Source organism: Alosa alosa, chromosome 19 (genome assembly GCF_017589495.1).
Source record: "Alosa alosa isolate M-15738 ecotype Scorff River chromosome 19, AALO_Geno_1.1, whole genome shotgun sequence".
Classification (NCBI taxonomy): domain Eukaryota; kingdom Metazoa; phylum Chordata; class Actinopteri; order Clupeiformes; family Clupeidae; genus Alosa; species Alosa alosa.
In genome coordinates this window covers 4,276,101-4,294,338 of record NC_063207.1, presented here as the reverse complement: position 1 = coordinate 4,294,338, position 18,238 = coordinate 4,276,101, and the positions used below count along the sequence as shown (strand labels likewise).

At 48.5% G+C, this 18,238-nt stretch overlaps 1 protein-coding gene across 1 annotated transcript in view; it reads left to right on the top strand.

The window, feature by feature from the left end:
• The window catches only part of ism2a (isthmin 2a), a 24,749-nt gene extending 8,431 nt beyond the window's left edge, over window positions 1-16,318 (top strand). Inside the window, exons 2-6 of the mRNA XM_048270736.1 lie at window positions 1-180; window positions 3,309-3,594; window positions 11,925-12,062; window positions 14,366-14,434; window positions 15,801-16,318. The exon at window positions 1-180 is cut by the window's left edge and continues 63 nt beyond it. Coding sequence (XP_048126693.1) covers window positions 1-180; window positions 3,309-3,594; window positions 11,925-12,062; window positions 14,366-14,434; window positions 15,801-16,318 — 1,191 coding nt within the window. The remainder of the gene's footprint in view (window positions 181-3,308; window positions 3,595-11,924; window positions 12,063-14,365; window positions 14,435-15,800) is intronic.
• The last annotated feature ends 1,920 nt before the right edge of the window (window positions 16,319-18,238 follow it).

The window sequence follows — 18,238 nt, the reverse complement described above, 5'->3', positions numbered from 1 at the left end:
AACCAGCTGAGGTCCGACACGCTCTCGCTGACCCGCCGGCACAAGCGCAGGTGGTCGCACCTCCGCTCCGACGCCTCGCTGCCCAAACCTGCCCCACAGGAGCAGGAGCCCTTCGTCCTGGACCTGAAGAACTTCCCGGACCTGGCCAAGGACCTGGGCTCACAGAACCCCAACATTCAGGTCAGATGCAGACACACGTACTGCCCATTCATATTGAATGTACTGTATATGTATGTATATGATTGTAATACATACTGGTATCCATATGTATTGAACATTTTGTCCATTCATATTGAATGTATATGTATGTATATGATCGTAATGTGTATATGTCCATATGTATTGAATGTGCTCACATGAACTCAGAACTCACATGCTGTCCATTCATGTGGAATAAAACTTCACGGCTATGCATGTATACCCAAAAGGAAGGAATACTTGATATCAATGTTTGTCATAAATCATTTCTCACTTACTTGCTGCTTTGTGAATCCAGTTTTATGGGTTTGTGCTGGAATTGTAATGGGCTAATAACTATAAAAACATCACAAAACATCAGTGTTGACTGACAAAATAAGCTGCTTGCCCCATCATTGTTCTCAGTCTCATCAATCTAAAAATATTGTTCATTTTTAAAAGTATCATCCCAATAAATCCTTGGAACTCCCCCAGACCTTGCCTTTCCTAGGTAGCACTTAATCACTCATAAAAAAAGAGAAATGGTGCAGTAATGTCCTGTGGCTGTTGGGCCGAATTAATTAATCTCATTTGGCAACAGCTTTTTCCTGGGCAGTAATTAACCTCTGATCTCGTTGTTTCCCACTGTGTTTGTGTTCACACTGCACGCTGGTCCCCCATTCGTCCAGCCGGGTCCAGGCCTCGAGTGCTCGCGCACCAGGTCTGTACCTCCTCCGGACCCAGCTGATCTCCGCCAGAGGCCTCTAAATTTACACCGCACGCCCTGGCGCTAGTATGGCGTGCTCCAGGTCGACCATGATGCCGAAACATCTGTGCAGAGTTGTGCGTGTGTGGCTCAGAGCATCTGAGAGAGGAGGGGGGAAAAAAAGTGCAGAACAATAACAAGAGTAGTCAGGAGGTGAAAGGGCACCATATTATTTTAACAAGCAGTTTGTAATGTTCTCTCCAGTCATAGATCTCAATCTTTTTAAAAAGGGGCTTTTTAAACTGGAAGTTTTGGCGGGAAGAAATGTTTCTTTTATTTTTAGTGTCATTATGGACTTTATGTGTGCAAGTGGATTTAAAAGGAAATGAAGTTAGACTTCGGGGAAAAAATGACACAAGGGAATATGGGTAACCAACTGTGTAAAAAAAAATATCCTTGCTTCTTCTAATGGAGGAAAATGTTCTATTCTTCCAAGTGGGAATGGTCCTTCCTCCATATGCCCATCAAAGCCATTTAGCTTTTATATGCCTTTCCGCTCCAACCAGTTCCCACAACCATTCCCCAGTTTTAGGGTTTTCTATCTTGTTATCACATCGAAAGGTCATCATTGCTTTTGAGTGAGCCAGACTTGTTATGGTCCAGTAGTATGTTGGGCATGGCGCTGCCAAAAGGTTATATTAGGTCTTTAGAATGGGGAAACTGATGACAGCATTATCCGGTCGCCATTTTGTTTCTGACTTTAACAATGCACATGACTCAGCAGCCTGTCTAATGACCTGCAGTTAAGAGTTTTATACTTTCAACTATTGAAGTCTAGAGGACTCGAGTAAAGCTTGGGTTTCAAGCGCACCTGGTAGACGAGTATCCCCAGTCCCTCATCAGGTTATTCTACTCTCATTCAGCACGATTTCAAACAAAGGTTCACTGAAATGAAACTATTCCTCTAATCATGTCCTACTGTGGAAATAGCTCTTAGTCGGACACCAAGGCTCCGTCACTTCCCGTACCTCAGCAGCCAAAAACAATGGCTGTCAACTGTATCTGCCTCATGAGTTCACTGTTTTTACCATCTCTGCATTCCTCTTTCACGCTTGACTCTGCCTCGAGCTATGAGGTTGGTGATTATCTCACCATCGGCACTGGGGTTGCTCATGGTTTACGTAGTGCATCTGTTTGATGCTCATTTAGAACCACAAACAGAAAACAACAGCTGGGTTCTAGAAAGCAGCCCCTCCAGAACCCGTGGATTCTAGAAGCGGAGTGTTGGATGGGCTGGAGGCGGGAGGTGGTGGGTGCCTGGCGGGTGGGGTGAGTGGGTGAGGGAGTGTGTGTCGCTGCTACTGTTGCCCACGCGCCTGCTTTGAGGGATGCAGTACAAAAGCAAGCCTGTATAAACAGTTGTAGCTGCCATCAGATTGTTACGCAGTGAGGAAAATAAACAGCCAGCCCTTTGTCCGGGCCTGCAGAATGGACGTCTGGAGCCCTGCTATCTGTTGCCGCGAGCGCCTGCCCCCGAAGCAGCAAGCTCAGGCATGAACCAGTCAGCACAGAGGCCGACAGCATGCACAGCAGAAACAGTGGAGCAGTATTTCAACACAGACATCGCGGCGTTAGATTGCATATCTTATTTGTGGCAGTATGTGGCAATGATTGATGACTTTTAATGTGTCAGTAAATTTGGTCAACTGTAAAACCACCGAGCTAACTTGTGACATTACAAGCAGCCAAGCAAAGTGCAAACATGGCTTCACTAGTTAATGTGTTTTTTTCCCCCTATATTAATTATTTTCTCACATTTTCATTGAAGATGAACTTTAGCCTGTTTTAGGAATACCGTAATTTCCCAACTATAAGCCGAGGTTTATACATTGATTAATACAACGTTTCCTCATGTTGACATTCAGAATTTACATTCAAAACAAAAACAACGTAAGACTTGTATACCACTACTTACATGCCCCAATAAATCAATCAATCAATCAATCAATCAATCAATCAAGGTTTATTTGTATAGCGCCTAGCAATACAAGGTGCTTTCCAAAGTGTAGTAAAGGTGTAGCTTAAGCCCACATACATACACAATACATACAAGACCACATAGATACAAAATACATACACACAAGACCACACAATAACACTACAAGACCTGACAGAATGGAGAGACTATGAGGCACTCTATAGTGCAAAAACTGAATTAGGAAATAAGGTCAAATAAAACAGTGAACGTAAAAATAAATAAATGAGTTAGCAAATAAATAAATTGTAGAAATGAATAAAGTAGTTCAATAAATATAGGAAATAAAATAGGTCATAGGCAGAAAACCACAAAATACATAGATACGGTTAAAATATAAATATCAGTAGAGTAAAAGTCTGTGTCTGATGCGGTCGCTTTATTCTCCAGGTGACTATCGAGGTGGTGGACAACCCCCAGATGGAGATCGAGATGGACCTGGCCAAGGAGAGCCGCAACGACTGGTCCTTGTCGTCCGAGGACTGGCTGGGCCACAGGAAGCTGTTCTGGCCGCTGTTCTGGGAGTACCACGACCCGACAGAGGACAGCCAAGGCCAGGGCAGCCTGGAGGACAGTGATGAGGACTACTCGATCGACGGGGACGACGCCGTTCTCAGCGGGGTCGGAGGAGACTGGGAGAACAGGTGGAAGGGCTGGTATTCCAAAGACAACTACGGTGAGTGTGTGGTGGAGGGATGCTGCAGGTACCGTCACACCCATAGACGTATTCATATCTGTGGTCACTCCGGTGTGACGAGAATGTTGGAAAATGAAAGTTCTAAAAGATATCTGGGTCCACTCAGACCCCTCTGCACTGAATTTAACATGGAATTTTAGAACCTTACATTTGTACGGAACGGAATCTTTTATTAGAATCAGAATGTTCAAAACTCCCGTGCTGAAAGAGAGGATCGAGATTTGCATGCTGATTTGTCTCATACTGTATGTACTGTATGTACAGTTCTGTCATGTTGTCAAATGTTCCTTATTTCAGTTTGTTGAGATCCTTTGGCATACATCACCATAACTTGTATCCATTCTAGTCAACTTGAGTTTGTACTTGCCCAATTAATGCTTGAGACATACTTGGACTATATTATTTGACTACAAGAACAACAGTGTTGGCACAGTGAATGTTAGAGGACACACTTCTCTTGTATTACTGTCTAAACCCAAATTGTAGTACACTGAGGCCTACTCAGACATGCCACTGCTCGAGGCCAATCCCTGAAAGTCTTGCTGAAACAGGCCTTAACTAAATGTAATGGTGACAGAAGAAAAACTGTGTAACTTGATAGAGTCATGTTACACTTGAGCGTAATGAGGAGGTGTTAAGGCCCATATTTCTCTTGGTTTTTGTATGCGAATGTCAACAGTCAGACTCAAGTGTTGAACAGTGGAGTCTTGCATCACTTTGAAGCTGGGCTGAAGCGGTGGATGACAGATGACCAGCAATGCATGTTGATATTTCAGAAGGGCGCGTCTGAGAGCCTGCATGCTTTGGGCTAGTGTTTTGGTTCTGCTCTGTCATGGAAGTTATGATTGCTTGTCTTTGCGCTTTGTCAACGTCGGCCCGACTGCGTTCTCGCTGGGCGCTCTGAAGTGTTTTTTCTTCAGCCGATTTCCTCTCTTGTGCTCCAAACCGCCATGGAGGGCCTCGGACTCCTCAGTTCCCTGGACATGATTTATGATATAAGCTTGCACTCGAGCCGGCCCGGCGTAAACATGTCAGTCCTGGGGCGACGTGCGCCGACTCCGCTTTTGATGCCTATCAGTTGTAAACAGAAATAAGGAGGTGGGGGCACTGGGGGGTGGGGGCACTGTTGTGAAAAAACGCTTTTTATTTTCCATCAAACAAGCTGAACTTGTGGCTTATGTCTTTTAGTGTAGCCATTAAAAATGCCCAGAAGAGTATTCACACAGAGACCTTTATATTTTGTCCTCTGATGAACGTTCATGCCCTTTTTTAAACACCATCAAAGATCATGCTTAAGAGCTCTGAACCTTTGAATGATTTAGGTTGCGCTCAAGTAAATATACCCAGCCCCCCCCCCCCCCCCAAAAACCATGTCACCCCCCACCCCCACCCTTTTGTTTTCTTTTCTTTTTAGGCAGCTCTTCCATGGCTTTTTACAGAACATGAAAGTAAATATCCCCGGGTCTGAGTTCTGAATACAAGTTAAGTAATCTGTTTTATGATCAGAACTTCCTCTTTCACAGAGGCATCAGTAATGTGCTGTCAGTTCTGCTCTCCCTCAATGGGAAATCTCCTACACAGATAAGCTGCCCCAGGTCTGCTGCATGCCCATTGTTCTAGACCTTTTATATGTTTTTGTTTCCTCCTCTGAGCATAATACCTCATCATCCAGTGAGCTGATAGGGTCAGTGAGTAGGGTGGCACAGTACAGGACAGTAAAACCAGGCACAGCTCAGCACAGCACAGCTCAGCACAGCACAACACAATACAGCATGACAAAACACAACACAACACAACACAACACAGCACAGCACAACACAACACAACACAACACAACACAACACAGCACAGCACAACACAACACAACACAACACAACACAACACAGCACAGCACACACAGCACAGCACAGCACAGCACAGCACAGCACAGCACAGCACAGCACAGCCCAGCCCAGCCCAACACAACACAACACAACACAACACAACACAACACAACACAACACAACACAACACAACACAATTCCGCAAAGCACAACACAACACAGCACAACACAACACAACACAACACAGCACAACACAACACAACACAACACAGCACAACACAACACAACACAGCACAACACAACACAACACAGCACAACACAGTACAACACAGCACAACACAGTACAACACAGTACAACACAGCACAACACAACACAGTACAACACAGCACAACACAACACAACACAACACAGCACGCTGTTACGAGTAAAAAAACATAGAGACACAGAGGAAACCGGAGATGGACCAGAAACGCTAAGGGACAGAGAGAGATAGATGGACAGAGGTGAGAGAGGGAGGAAGAGAGAAGGACTGATGCAGAGAGAGAGAGGCAGGGAGGGAGAGGGACAAAGAGAGAGTAGAGAGAGAGATATGTTGCTATGACAAACTACAGTTAGTTTTCAAATGTTACTTGTGACAGTTGCTGAGCGACAAATATTGTTGTTGCTCGATAAGTCATTCTGAGTTGCAATATGTTGACTGATCAGCTTTGTAACGGTTATGTACAGATTGGAGGAGATGCTCAGGCTCTAAAAGACAGAGAGTGAAGAGAGAGCAAGTCTGGATTTATTCATTTGAGCACCAGAGCATGGAGAGGAGGAGGAGAACAGCGAGAGAGGAGAGGAGGAAAGGAGAAGAGAGGGAGAGGAACGGAGAGAGAGAGGAGGAGGAGAACAGAGGGAGAGGGTAGGAGGGGAGGGGAACAGAGAGAGAGGGGAGGAGAGGAGGAGAACAGAGGGAGGAGAGGAGGAGAACAGAGGGAGAGGAGAGGAGAGGAGAGGAGAGGAGGGAACAGGGAGAGGAGGGGAGAAGAGGAGAGGAGGAGAACAGAGGGAGGAGAGGAGAGGAGGAGAACAGAGAGAGGAGAGGAGAAGAGGAGATGAGGAGAACAGAGAGAGGAGAGGAGAAGAGGAGAGGAGGAGAACAGAGAGAGGAGAGGAGAAGAGGAGAGGAGGAGAACAGAGAGAGAGGAGAGGAGAGGAGAGGAGAGGAGGGAAACAGGGAGAGGAGGGGAGGAGAGGAGGGAGAGGAGAGGAGAACAGAGAGGAGAGGAGAGGAGAGAGAGGAGAGGAGAGGAGGGGAGAGGAGAGGAGAACAGAGAGAGGAGAGGAGAGAGAGGAGAGAGAGGAGGGGAGAGGAGAGGAGAACAGAGAGAGGAGAGGAGAGGAGAGGAGGGGAGAGGAGAGGAGGGAAACAGGGAGAGGAGGGGAGAGGAGTCTGTTAGATCCACTTTAGTGACCGCAGACACTGAAGCGTCAGCGCCTTTGTGTTTCTTTTGAAGGTGACACTGGTCCTCGCCATGCAGAGCGTCGAGCTTTGTGTTTTTGTAGAGCGGGCCTAGTGCGCTAGTGAGCAGCAAAGGGACACGCACACACACACACACACACACACACACACACTCACATGAAGAAAGACATGCAGTAAATCTGTAGGCTACATAATCTCTAGCAGTTATATAATTGTGTAAAATACGCAACATATGAAGTTCACATTTCAAGCGTTTTCACTTTCGCTTCATATTTACATTTTGCAACATAAAATAATAAAATATGAAGTAAATATGTAGTGAAAGGGGAGGAAATATGTGATCTTCATGCATAAATAACATGGCTAATTAGGATTGAGGCAGCTAAGGGGTTGGTTGCTCCACCACACCACACACACACCACAGCACACACACACACACCACAGCACAGCACACACACACACACACCACACCACAGCACACACACACACCACAGCACACACACACACACACACACACACACACCACACACCACACACACACACACACACACCACAGCACACACACACACACACACCACAGCACAGCCGTTGGCTCCGTGTCATTAGAGGGCCGTTGGCTCCATGTTATTAGAGGGCGACTCCAGAGCTGTGTGGTCCGTTCCCACTGCCAGGCCGAAGCAAGTGATTACAGACTGCGCCCGCTGCGGTCGTGTCAACACATGCACCTCACAGACTACAGCGGTCACCAGGCCAGGGGCCGATCCACAGCATCGGCGTCCACAGCGGCATTATGGGGGAAAAGAGACGCTAATGAATATGCTGAGTGGTGGAGGCCGACACCAGATATGTGTACCAAACCCAAGCATTAGTGTAAAACACAGGATGCAAATACGAAGTATGCTAATGACGCCGTAAATCTGCCAGTGTGTGTGTGTGTGTGTGTGTGTGTGTGTGTGTGTGTGTGTGTGGTGATAGAGGAATAGGATTTTCCTTTGGCTGTACAGAGAGCAGCAAACGGCCCAGATGGCAACCGACTCTGAATGGCGTCTGGCCCGTATCTGAAGTGTGTTCACCAAACAGGGCTGAGAGTTCAAGTCAAACATGTTTTCCTTTTAAAACTTTTTAATTTTAACGTTGTGAAAACATTCCAATTTGTCCTGTTTTAATATGCTACCCTTAGTCCAGTATCCAAGGCTGTTCACTGGGGACTGCGTTCTTCAGAATAAAATATTTCTTCAGGTTTGAAAGCGAGTTCAGGTTCTGTGAGTTCAAAGCAGGTGAAAAACGTTGAAAACTGAAAACTGAAACTGAAACACACCTCTGATGCGGACCAAAAGCAGATCCTTTAAAAAATCACAGTCTATCTACAATACAGGATGTTGCATCACAGTCTATCTACAATACAGGATGTTGCATCAGAGTCTATCTACAATACAGGATGTTGTATCAGAGTCAATCTACAATACAGGATGTTGCATCAGAGTCTATCTACAATACAGGATGTTGCATCAGAGTCAATCTACAGGATGTTGCATCAGAGTCAATCTACAATACAGGATGTTGCAGCAGAATCTATCTACATAGGATGTTGCATCAGAGTCTATCTACAATACAGGCTGTTGCATCAAACTACACAGCAGCACACTCAATGCAGGCCTATGCTATTCACTAATAACCATTGCATCTGTACGGTGTTATTGCCTACTGGAGATACAGAGGGGTTTGCAATACAATGTTTACGAGGTTAGCTATTTTAAGGGGTTGTGTGGAGTTGTCAACAAGAAAATCCCTTTGAAGTTTCACAGGGTACTCAGCCAGTTTAAGTGTTTTTCCATTTGGAAAATCTTTGATTGGCCCAGATTTGGAAACACCTCTGAGCCTTGAGGAGACGCCAGGCCTTACGGTACTCATCGCCAGTGAGAGAGAGAGAGAGAGAGAGAGAGATGGAGGGAGGAAGAGAGAGGGAGAGAGAGAGAGAGAGGCAGAGAGCGGCATCCTTTAAAGTCAGGTTGTTTTTCAATCCCACTCAGAGGGACTGTTCTTTAGAGAAAAAGAGAGAGGAAGTAGGGAGAAAGAGAGAGAGGGATATAAAGAGATAGAGTGAGAGAGAGATGGAGGGAGGAAGAGAGTGAGAGAGACAAGAGACAGAGAGAGAGAGAGAGCACAGGGTTCAAACATTCCAGGATTAAAGAAAGAAGGGGGAAAAGAGAGGGGAGGGAGGGAGGGAGGGAGGAGGGGATGAGGGGCATGTCATCAACACCTCCCTGTTTCCCTTGGCAGCAGATGCTGTAGGCTCCTCTGGTCCTGGCCCCCGGCTCACAATTAGCAACACACTGCTAACCGCCAGCAGCACAGCCCAGACCAGCCCAGACCAGCCCAGCGCGGTCAGGACACATTAGCCGTCAGGACCCGGGCAGCACGGGGGCAACATGAACCAATCAGGGCCTGTTGCTCCCCTCTCTCCCTCTCCACATCCTCCCTCTCCACATCCTCCCCTCCACATCCTCTCCACATCCCTCCCCTCTCCACACCCCTCCCCAGACCAGCCCAGACCAGCCCAGACCAGCCCAGACCAGCCCAGACCAGCCCAGACCAGCCCAGACCAGCCCAGACCAGCCCAGACCAGCCCAGACCAGCCCAGACCAGCCCAGACCAGCCCAGACCAGCCCAGACCAGCCCAGACCAGCCCAGACCAGCCCAGACCAGCCCAGACCAGCCCAGACCAGCCCAGACCAGCCCAGACCAGCCCAGACCAGCCCAGACCAGCCCAGACCAGCCCAGACCAGCCCAGACCAGCCCAGACCAGCCCAGACCAGCCCAGACCAGCCCAGACCAGCCCAGACCAGCCCAGACCAGCCCAGACCAGCCCAGACCAGCCCAGACCAGCCCAGACCAGCCCAGACCAGCCCAGACCAGCCCAGACCAGCCCAGACCAGCCCAGACCAGCCCAGACCAGCCCAGACCAGCCCAGACCAGCCCAGACCAGCCCAGACCAGCCCAGACCAGCCCAGACCAGCCCAGACCAGCCCAGACCAGCCCAGACCAGCCCAGACCAGCCCAGACCAGCCCAGACCAGCCCAGACCAGCCCAGACCAGCCCAGACCAGCCCAGACCAGCCCAGACCAGCCCAGACCAGCCCAGACCAGCCCAGACCAGCCCAGACCAGCCCAGACCAGCCCAGACCAGCCCAGACCAGCCCAGACCAGCCCAGACCAGCCCAGACCAGCCCAGACCAGCCCAGACCAGCCCAGACCAGCCCAGACCAGCCCAGACCAGCCCAGACCAGCCCAGACCAGCCCAGACCAGCCCAGACCAGCCCAGACCAGCCCAGACCAGCCCAGACCAGCCCAGACCAGCCCAGACCAGCCCAGACCAGCCCAGACCAGCCCAGACCAGCCCAGACCAGCCCAGACCAGCCCAGACCAGCCCAGACCAGCCCAGACCAACCCAGACCAGCCCAGACCAGCCCAGCCCGGTCAGGACACATTAGCCGTCAGGACCCGGGCAGCACGGGGGCAACATGAACTAATCAGTCTGCTGTTTCCCCTCCCCTCTTCTCCCCTCTCCACATCCTCCTCTCCACATCCTCCTCTCCACATCCTCCTCTCCACATCCTCCTCTCTCCACACTCCTCTCTCCCCTCTTCTCCCCTCTCTCCTCTACCCCCCTCCCCTCTCCTCTCCACACTCCTCTCCTCCCCTCCTTCTCCCTCTCCCTCCCTCCTCATCTCCTCTACCCTCTCTCTCCTCTACCCCCTCCCCTCTCCTCTCCACACTCCTCTCTCCCCTCTTCTCTCCTCTCTCCTCTCCCCTCCTCTCATCTCCTCTACCCTCTCTCCCCTCTACCCTCTCTCTCCTCTCCCTGCTTCTCTCTCTCTCCCTGCTTCTCTCTCCCTCTCTCCTCTCCCATATTCTCTCTCTCACCCCTTTGTTCAGGAAACAGTGACAGAGAGAGAGACAGAGAGAGAGAGACAGAGACTGAGAGAGAGAGAGAGAGAGAATAAAGGAAGGGTAAAAAAGAGAAACTAATCTGTCCCGCTGAAGTGTTTGTGTTGGCTGGCCTTCGCACTGCTATAAGTGGAGTTCACCACTGACAAATTTATTACCACACACACACACACACCAATGCCAATGTGCCAGTTAGCTTCATATCCTGTTCATTAGTGCGATTATATTTTACCGAGACACACTGTGCGTGATATTAATACAGTCACGCGTCGTTACCGTCGCTGTGTGGACTGAAAGCCGAGATGCCCAGTCTCACTCCCTGGCTGGCCGTTTGGGTATTTCTGCCCTCTGTTAGATCCACTGATGATGCTCTGCTTGGATGCTTGGACGCTGCTTGTTAGTGGATCTGAAAGGTGTGTGTGTGTGTGGGGGCACTTTAATGATTTCTCTCCCGAACCTGCCGTTGCAAGACCATGCTGCTTTAGATAAAAGCATCAGCTAAGTGCCAGTCACCTCATTGTGCTCATTGTAGAGGAAAGCCGTTGGGTGGAGGGCTGTGCTGTCCGCTGGGCTCTGACCGCTGTGTAAAGGGCGTAGGGGAAGGTGTCACTGAGTGAGTTGCAGGAGTCCCTGGCCTGCTGCTGCTGTGTTGACAGTGAGAGGCTCGTGCTGTGGCTTCAGCTCATTCCCTCTGATGGCTTTACTGCACGGAGCACCGCCGACAGAGCGAGGAATGTGCTAGTCTCACTTCAAAGGCTGGGCTGCTTTTCTAATGTCCTGCCTGCCACTGGACTCCATGCCCCCCCCCCCCACCATAACCCAACCCATTCCAAATTGTTCACTTTCAACTGTTATCCTTAGTCCAGTGTCCATGTCCAGGGAGAACTACGTCCTCAGAACGTTTGCTTGAGTTTTTGGTTTTGCAAACTTACAGCATGACGAGAAACTTCGAAAAAAAAAAGAAAAAAGTCTCATTTGAAAACACAGATTGGATATACACGGTGACATGGGCCGTGCTTTTCTAATGTGTACACGCTGGACTCTTCTCTCCTACCCCCGTCCACCCCCAACAGAGTACGAGGAGGAGGAGTGGAGTGAATGGTCGCCCTGCAGCGTCACCTGTGGCCATGGCAACCAGAAGAGAGTTCGTTCCTGTGGCTACGCCTGTACGGCAACAGAGTCCAGAACGTGTGACCTCGAGAGGTGCCCAGGTATGGCAGCACCTCGACACCATTCGCATGAGTCTTTTCTAGGTGTTTTTTCCACAGTGAACACTTCTAATCCAATCCTAGTAACAATCCCTGCGAAGATCCCACGCCCACCTTTTTTCCCCTATATGGCATCTAGGTCATTCTCGACATCACGGCTACTTCCAGTTTGGGACAACTCGGTGAAAACAAACACATGGACAACTGAAGCGAATTTTAAAATGATACTGAATAATCACCATTCAGGCGCGTCATTTGTCTGTGTGTCAGCTGATAGTTTGTAGGGTCACTCATTTATTCCAGCTGTCGTCAACTTTAGACTTAAGTATAAGTATAAGTATATATACTCTTTTGATCCCGCGAGGAAAATTTGGTCTCTGCATTTATCCCAATCCGTGAATTAGTGAAACACACTCAGCACACAGTGAACACACAGTGAGGTGAAGCACACACTAATCCCGGCGCAGTGAGCTGCCTGCAACAGCAGCGCTCGGGGAGCAGTGAGGGGTTAGGTGCCTTGCTCAAGGGTACTTCAGCCGTGCCTACTGGTCGGAGTTCGAACCGGCAACCCTCCGGTTACAAGTCCGAAGCGCTAACCAGTAGGCCACGGCTACCCCAAACTTTAATGCTTTTGCTTTTTCAAACTTTAAAGACTTTAATGCCTTTGCCCCTAGCTCATCAAAGTAGTTCTATGACATTTTCAATGACCAAACACAACAAGGTGGTTTTGTTTTCTCACGACTGCAGCCCATAGACTGCGCTTTTATGTCAGGAGGAAATGACGGTACCAGAATGTCGAGACGAGGAGCGGTATATTTTTCCGAGCACCAGGAGTTTGGCCCCCGGCTCAACTCCCATCCCATTTCATTTCATCATCTTGCTACTCCATTTCCAACGGGGGATCCACACACTTCCTGTTTCCCATCATTCTTTGCTCCAGCCAGACCAGACGGAACTCTTCAGTACGGCCCCGCAGGAGTCATTTGTGGTGTGGGTACTGGATGTGGTGAAACATTATGGATCAAGAGAACACGCAGTACATATTGCCTTTAGAGCTGGATGAAGATACATTTATTTAGCGTATGAATAACATTTCTGAAACTCATACATGTGTAAACTCATAGTTCATATGCATGTTAATTGTGCACGGAGGAAAAGACCAGGTAGAAAGAGTCTTTCATGGAACATTTACACAGAAGCAGCCTGATTCTAACAGGCTAGATAAAGTCAGATTAAAGCAAAGATAATTGGATTATCACGTCTGAACAATAGTAATGCTGTTAAGTCAGAAAGGTTACACAAAGTCAGAACACAAAGAGAGTCATTGATCAGCCTCTGACCAAATGTGTGCCCAAACGGAGCGTACTGGCGCTCAGAGTAGTCGCACAGCATGCACTGTCTCCATATTGCTTGTAGGTCGTAGAGCACACACGTGTGTCTGAATGAAGGCTTTCACTCTGTGTGTGAGTGTGTGTTTGTGCGGGTATGTGTGTGTGTATGTGTGTATATGTGTGTGTGCTCGTACACGTGTGTGTGTGTGTGTGTGTGTGTGTGTATGTGTGTGTCTCCAGCGGTCCAAGGCCAACCTATAAGACAGGCCCTCCAGTCTTGTCCCGAACACATGCAGGCCGAGACTGTAGCCAGTGCCAGCACCTCACACAGCCATACGTCACACACACACACACACACACACACACACATTCACATATGGACGGCCGCCTCAAGGACGATGAAATACACTGCGCTCATTGGTGTACGGACACTCACATCCATCACCATTTCAGCACGCTGTCGGCCCATGTTAAATATGACCGTTGGCGGAGGTTAAATATGACCGGCCGGCCGTTTCTGATGGAGCCAGATCAGAGGCAGACCCATGCCCGGTCTGAGAACTCTTCGCTGGGCTCAGAACAGACTCATCTCTTGCAGCTGTAGTGGAAGACGGTCATCATGTGAGAGTCAGATGCATTTCCCTAGGTCTTCTCTGGTGTTCCTGAGGAGAATGCACAGTGTGCACTGACCCATGGGGAGATTAGTCAACATTCAGTGTGTAACAAAATGAAATCAGTTCAGTTTTCATAGTTTCCAGCAACGGGTCACAGCAGGAATATACACTATGCCCCACACCTCACTCACCCCATCTCCTGTAGATGCATAGCGTGTGAGCTGATTTGTGTACCGCTAGTATTGTTGTTTGAATTAAAGGGAACGTTAGTCCAGAAGACATGTGTTATTGTTGTTTTGATTGAAGGGAAAGTTCTCAAAGACATGAAATGATCCTGATCTGTGTGTTTGCCTGTCTGCAGATGACCTGAATGCAGTGACGGAGCTTATGCCTATCGCCATGGACAACACCACCCAGTCTTTTGGCACAGGTCAGTATAGTGTGTGTGTGTGTGTGTTTGTCCATTTGCATGTGTTATGTGTCTGTATCTGTATCTGTGTATACTACTGTGAGTAGATAATAGTTTATATAGTTCAATATATTTTGTTGGATGATGATAATGCAAGAAATTCAACAGAGTCAATGTCAATGTCAAATACATTTTAGAGAGATTCAGTGTCACAACATGACAAAGAAACATCCTGTCTGTCAGAAAAGAAAATCTCTCCTAATTTGTCTCTGGTAAATTGGTAAATTGGGAGCCGTTATTTATGTATAACCGATGAAGTGAATAAAAGTCGACTTCTCTCATAGCACCCTCTGGACCACGGTGTTGAGATTGACTTTGCGCCCGTGTGTCTATGAATGAACAGATATTGGCCACATTTTTGTCTCGTATTACGCTCGCTTCTACTTCTGGAGGAAATCTTAGCTGAACACACTAATGACATGTTCGGTCTGGTCCTCTGGACCGGTGGGCTTTTCAAGCCCGGCCGACCACTCTGATTTAGCCACGGTGTCCAGTTTAATGCACGTTTCCCCCCGCAGTTTAAACGGTTTTGTTCCATCATGAAAACAGCTCTTCAGGGGCTGCAATCACAGGAAGACAGTGGGAGTCTGCTTGAGCGCTCACAGAAAAAAAAGATAGCGGAGGAAAAATCCCACATTCACCACGTTTCAGATTGCTCCTTGGAGAGCACTACAGAAACCATGAAATAATGTATCCTCTTCCAAAAACTATATTATTTGCTTTTTAGTTTTGTTTTATTGGTCTCCCTCTTTTGGCTCGGTGCATTGAAAGTGATAGCTCCTTTTACTTTACAATAATAATAAAGATCACGGTATGAAAACAAAACATGATAAAGTGTCAGAAGCTTTTTTTTGTCATTTTTTCATATACAACGGAACATAAATGTTTGTAATGAATGTGTTCCAATTCCCGACCACAGCCTCCAACATCGATTTGATTATTTGGCAGGGGGGTGACCTATGTTGAGACCTTGTCGTATAGTTATGGTCTCCTGTACCGGGTAATTGCAGCGAGCCCAAGTGTAGGATATTCCATTTTAATATGCTGCGATCCCTTAGACGCGCTGGCCTGGCCTGCTTCGCCTCCTGTCTGAGTCTCTGCTCTGATGAACGTGGAGCTCGCGCTCGTCCAGGTTGTAAATGATTAATGGGCTTGCTAGTGAGCTTTCTCACGTCTCGTTGTCCTCACTTGCCAAGAACACACAGTTCAGTGATGTTCTCTAGCCCCGATGTGCTCGATTTGAGAGCGTTAAGGAGCCTTGTGGGTGTAGCTGATGTGTCTGCCTCACTCTCTCTCTCTCTCCCTCTCTCTGATTGACCGTTCGCAGATGTGGACAGCTGTGAGAAGTGGCTGAACTGTAAGAACGACTTCCTGCAGAAGTACCTGCACCAGGTGCTGACAGAGCTCCCTAGCTGCCCGTGTGCGTACCCGTCCGAGGCCGTCTACAGCACGGTCAACATCTTCGACGGCCAGCTGCAGAAGACGTTCCGCTGGCGCGACGCCAGCGGCCCCAAGGAGCGGCTGGACATCTACAAGCCCGGCGCCCACTTCTGCGCGCGCTCCATGCTGTCGTTCGACAGCACCACGCTGGCGGCGCAGCACTGTTGCTATGACGACCACATGAAGCTCATCACGCGCGGCAAAGGCGCCGGCGCCCCCAACCTCATCAGCACCGAGTTCTCGCCCGAGCTCCACTACAAAGTGGATGTGCTGCCCTGGATCCTGTGCAAAGGGGACTGGAGCCGCGTCCACTCGGCGCGGCCGCCCAACAACGGCCTGCGGTGCACCGCCAACCCAGCCGACCCTGTCTACTTGCTGGAGCTGGAGGAGGCTCACGAGTATTGACCTAAGCCTCGCTAGGGAGGTGCGGGAGGGAGGGGTTGGACAGCTGAGTCATTTGTCAAAGAGAGAAAAAAACCTCGCCACCGTCCAATATCGAGACAAATTGCGCCCCGCTAATTATGCAGGCTGAGTTTGTCTACTGAGCACAAGGGCCCAATGACGCCATTGGGAGGCTTTTGGGAGCTATTTTCTTCTTTTTCTTATTGGTATTTCAAAATGAGCGGCGTTAGATCCCACTGTCTCACACATCAACACTTCAGCTGGAGAGGCAGTCTGCGGAGTTTGGCGCTGCTTGTGATCCAGCCCTGTAATTTATGTCCGAGGCTTGGAGCTGTGGTTGGGATAAACCATACACTGTTTATGCACATCTTAGCTGAAATAACACTGGGTTAGAGAGCTGGGATCAAGCCTCAGGTGGAGAACAGTGATGCAACAGTCTCTCTCTCTCTTTCTCTCTTTTTCTCTCTCTCTCTCTCTGTCTCTGTCTTGCTCTCTCCTCATACGTCCTCTCGCTCTTGCACATTTTTCTATCTTGTCTTTGTCTCTGGCTTTGAAAGTTTCTCCCTTTTTCTGTATGTCTTCTTCTGCAATCTTTAAAGCGGTCCAACGCTCTCCCTCCACATCCTCAGACTGTGTACTAGAGGCTGAGAAACAGCGGGTCTGTGGAGGACCCTGGGCCCTTGTGCCCTGGAAGTCTTTGTATTTATTGGATTGGTATCGAGCCATCGCCAGTGTTCTCAAGGGACTACTCGAATCTCTCTCCTGAAAGGAATTCCCATCTAGCTGCTAAAGTTGCCATGAATTCAAACAGAATGCTGGCTTTTGTTGTTCTATAGATTATCTCTCTCTCTCTCTCTCTCTCTCTCTCTCTCTCTCTCTCTCTCTCTCTCTGTGTCCCCCCACCTCCTGGACCTGGCTTGGCTCCAACCTGAGTGAGATGAGCCCTAACAAATTAAACACAAGCCTTGGGTGCATTCTCCAACTGCTTCAAGTTCTTACGGGAAACTTTCATATTTTAGAAACGTGCCTGTTGTTCCTCCAAATGCAGTTATATCTGCTGTCATAGGACAAAATATTTTCACAGACTGAATTGACCTTTGATAGATGCCTGAGGATAAATGCACAGGAGCCTAATGAGGCAGCGGGAGAGAGGAGAGTGAATGCAGGCCTTGTGTTCTTTCACAAGCGCTTATCTTATTTTTACTGCAGCCTGTAGTGTTGCTCAATACAACCCTAAACATAATTGAATTCCACTGTGAAGGATTTTTTTTTTTTGCCTGTTAACAAGTTCTGTCTTTGTGTGAAATGCAATCGGAGAAGCCCCTGACACACCAGCGTGGGCAGCAGTGGTGATGTTGACGGACGGAGGGCTTTTCTGCCGAAGGCAGGACTGACATCCTGGAAGTAAACGTGCGAGTCTGTAAACACAGGACCCCTTTGAACGACCCGCACTGGTCCCCGGAGTACAATCAAAGGCTTGTACCTGCCGTAGGATGTTGTTTTAAGGGCTAAAGCCTTCTCTTAAAGAGTGTGTATGTATTACAGCCTCTTGCCATTGTGCAAGGGGTGGAACCAAATCGCTCTTGATTTGATTGTGAAGGGACACGCGTTGATGGAAAACCTTTTCACGCAGGGGCCGCATCTGGTAGAGGTGACATCTTACTGTGTCAGGGAGTGTGTGGAGTTCTCTCTTCCCCACACAGTCCAAGGCCATCTGATCCAAGTGTCTTTAGGAAATGACATTCTACAGTCTTAGAACAAAATAGCAAAAAAAACTGATCATTGGACTTTTCCCCATAGTTGAACTCATTCTTCGTAGAAACCTATAATCTAACACCGTTTTAATCTTCTCTATCTTCAGGTTAAAAAGGATTCCATAAGTGTTCTTTACCATACTGTACATTGGTAGCTCAAAAGGTTCCA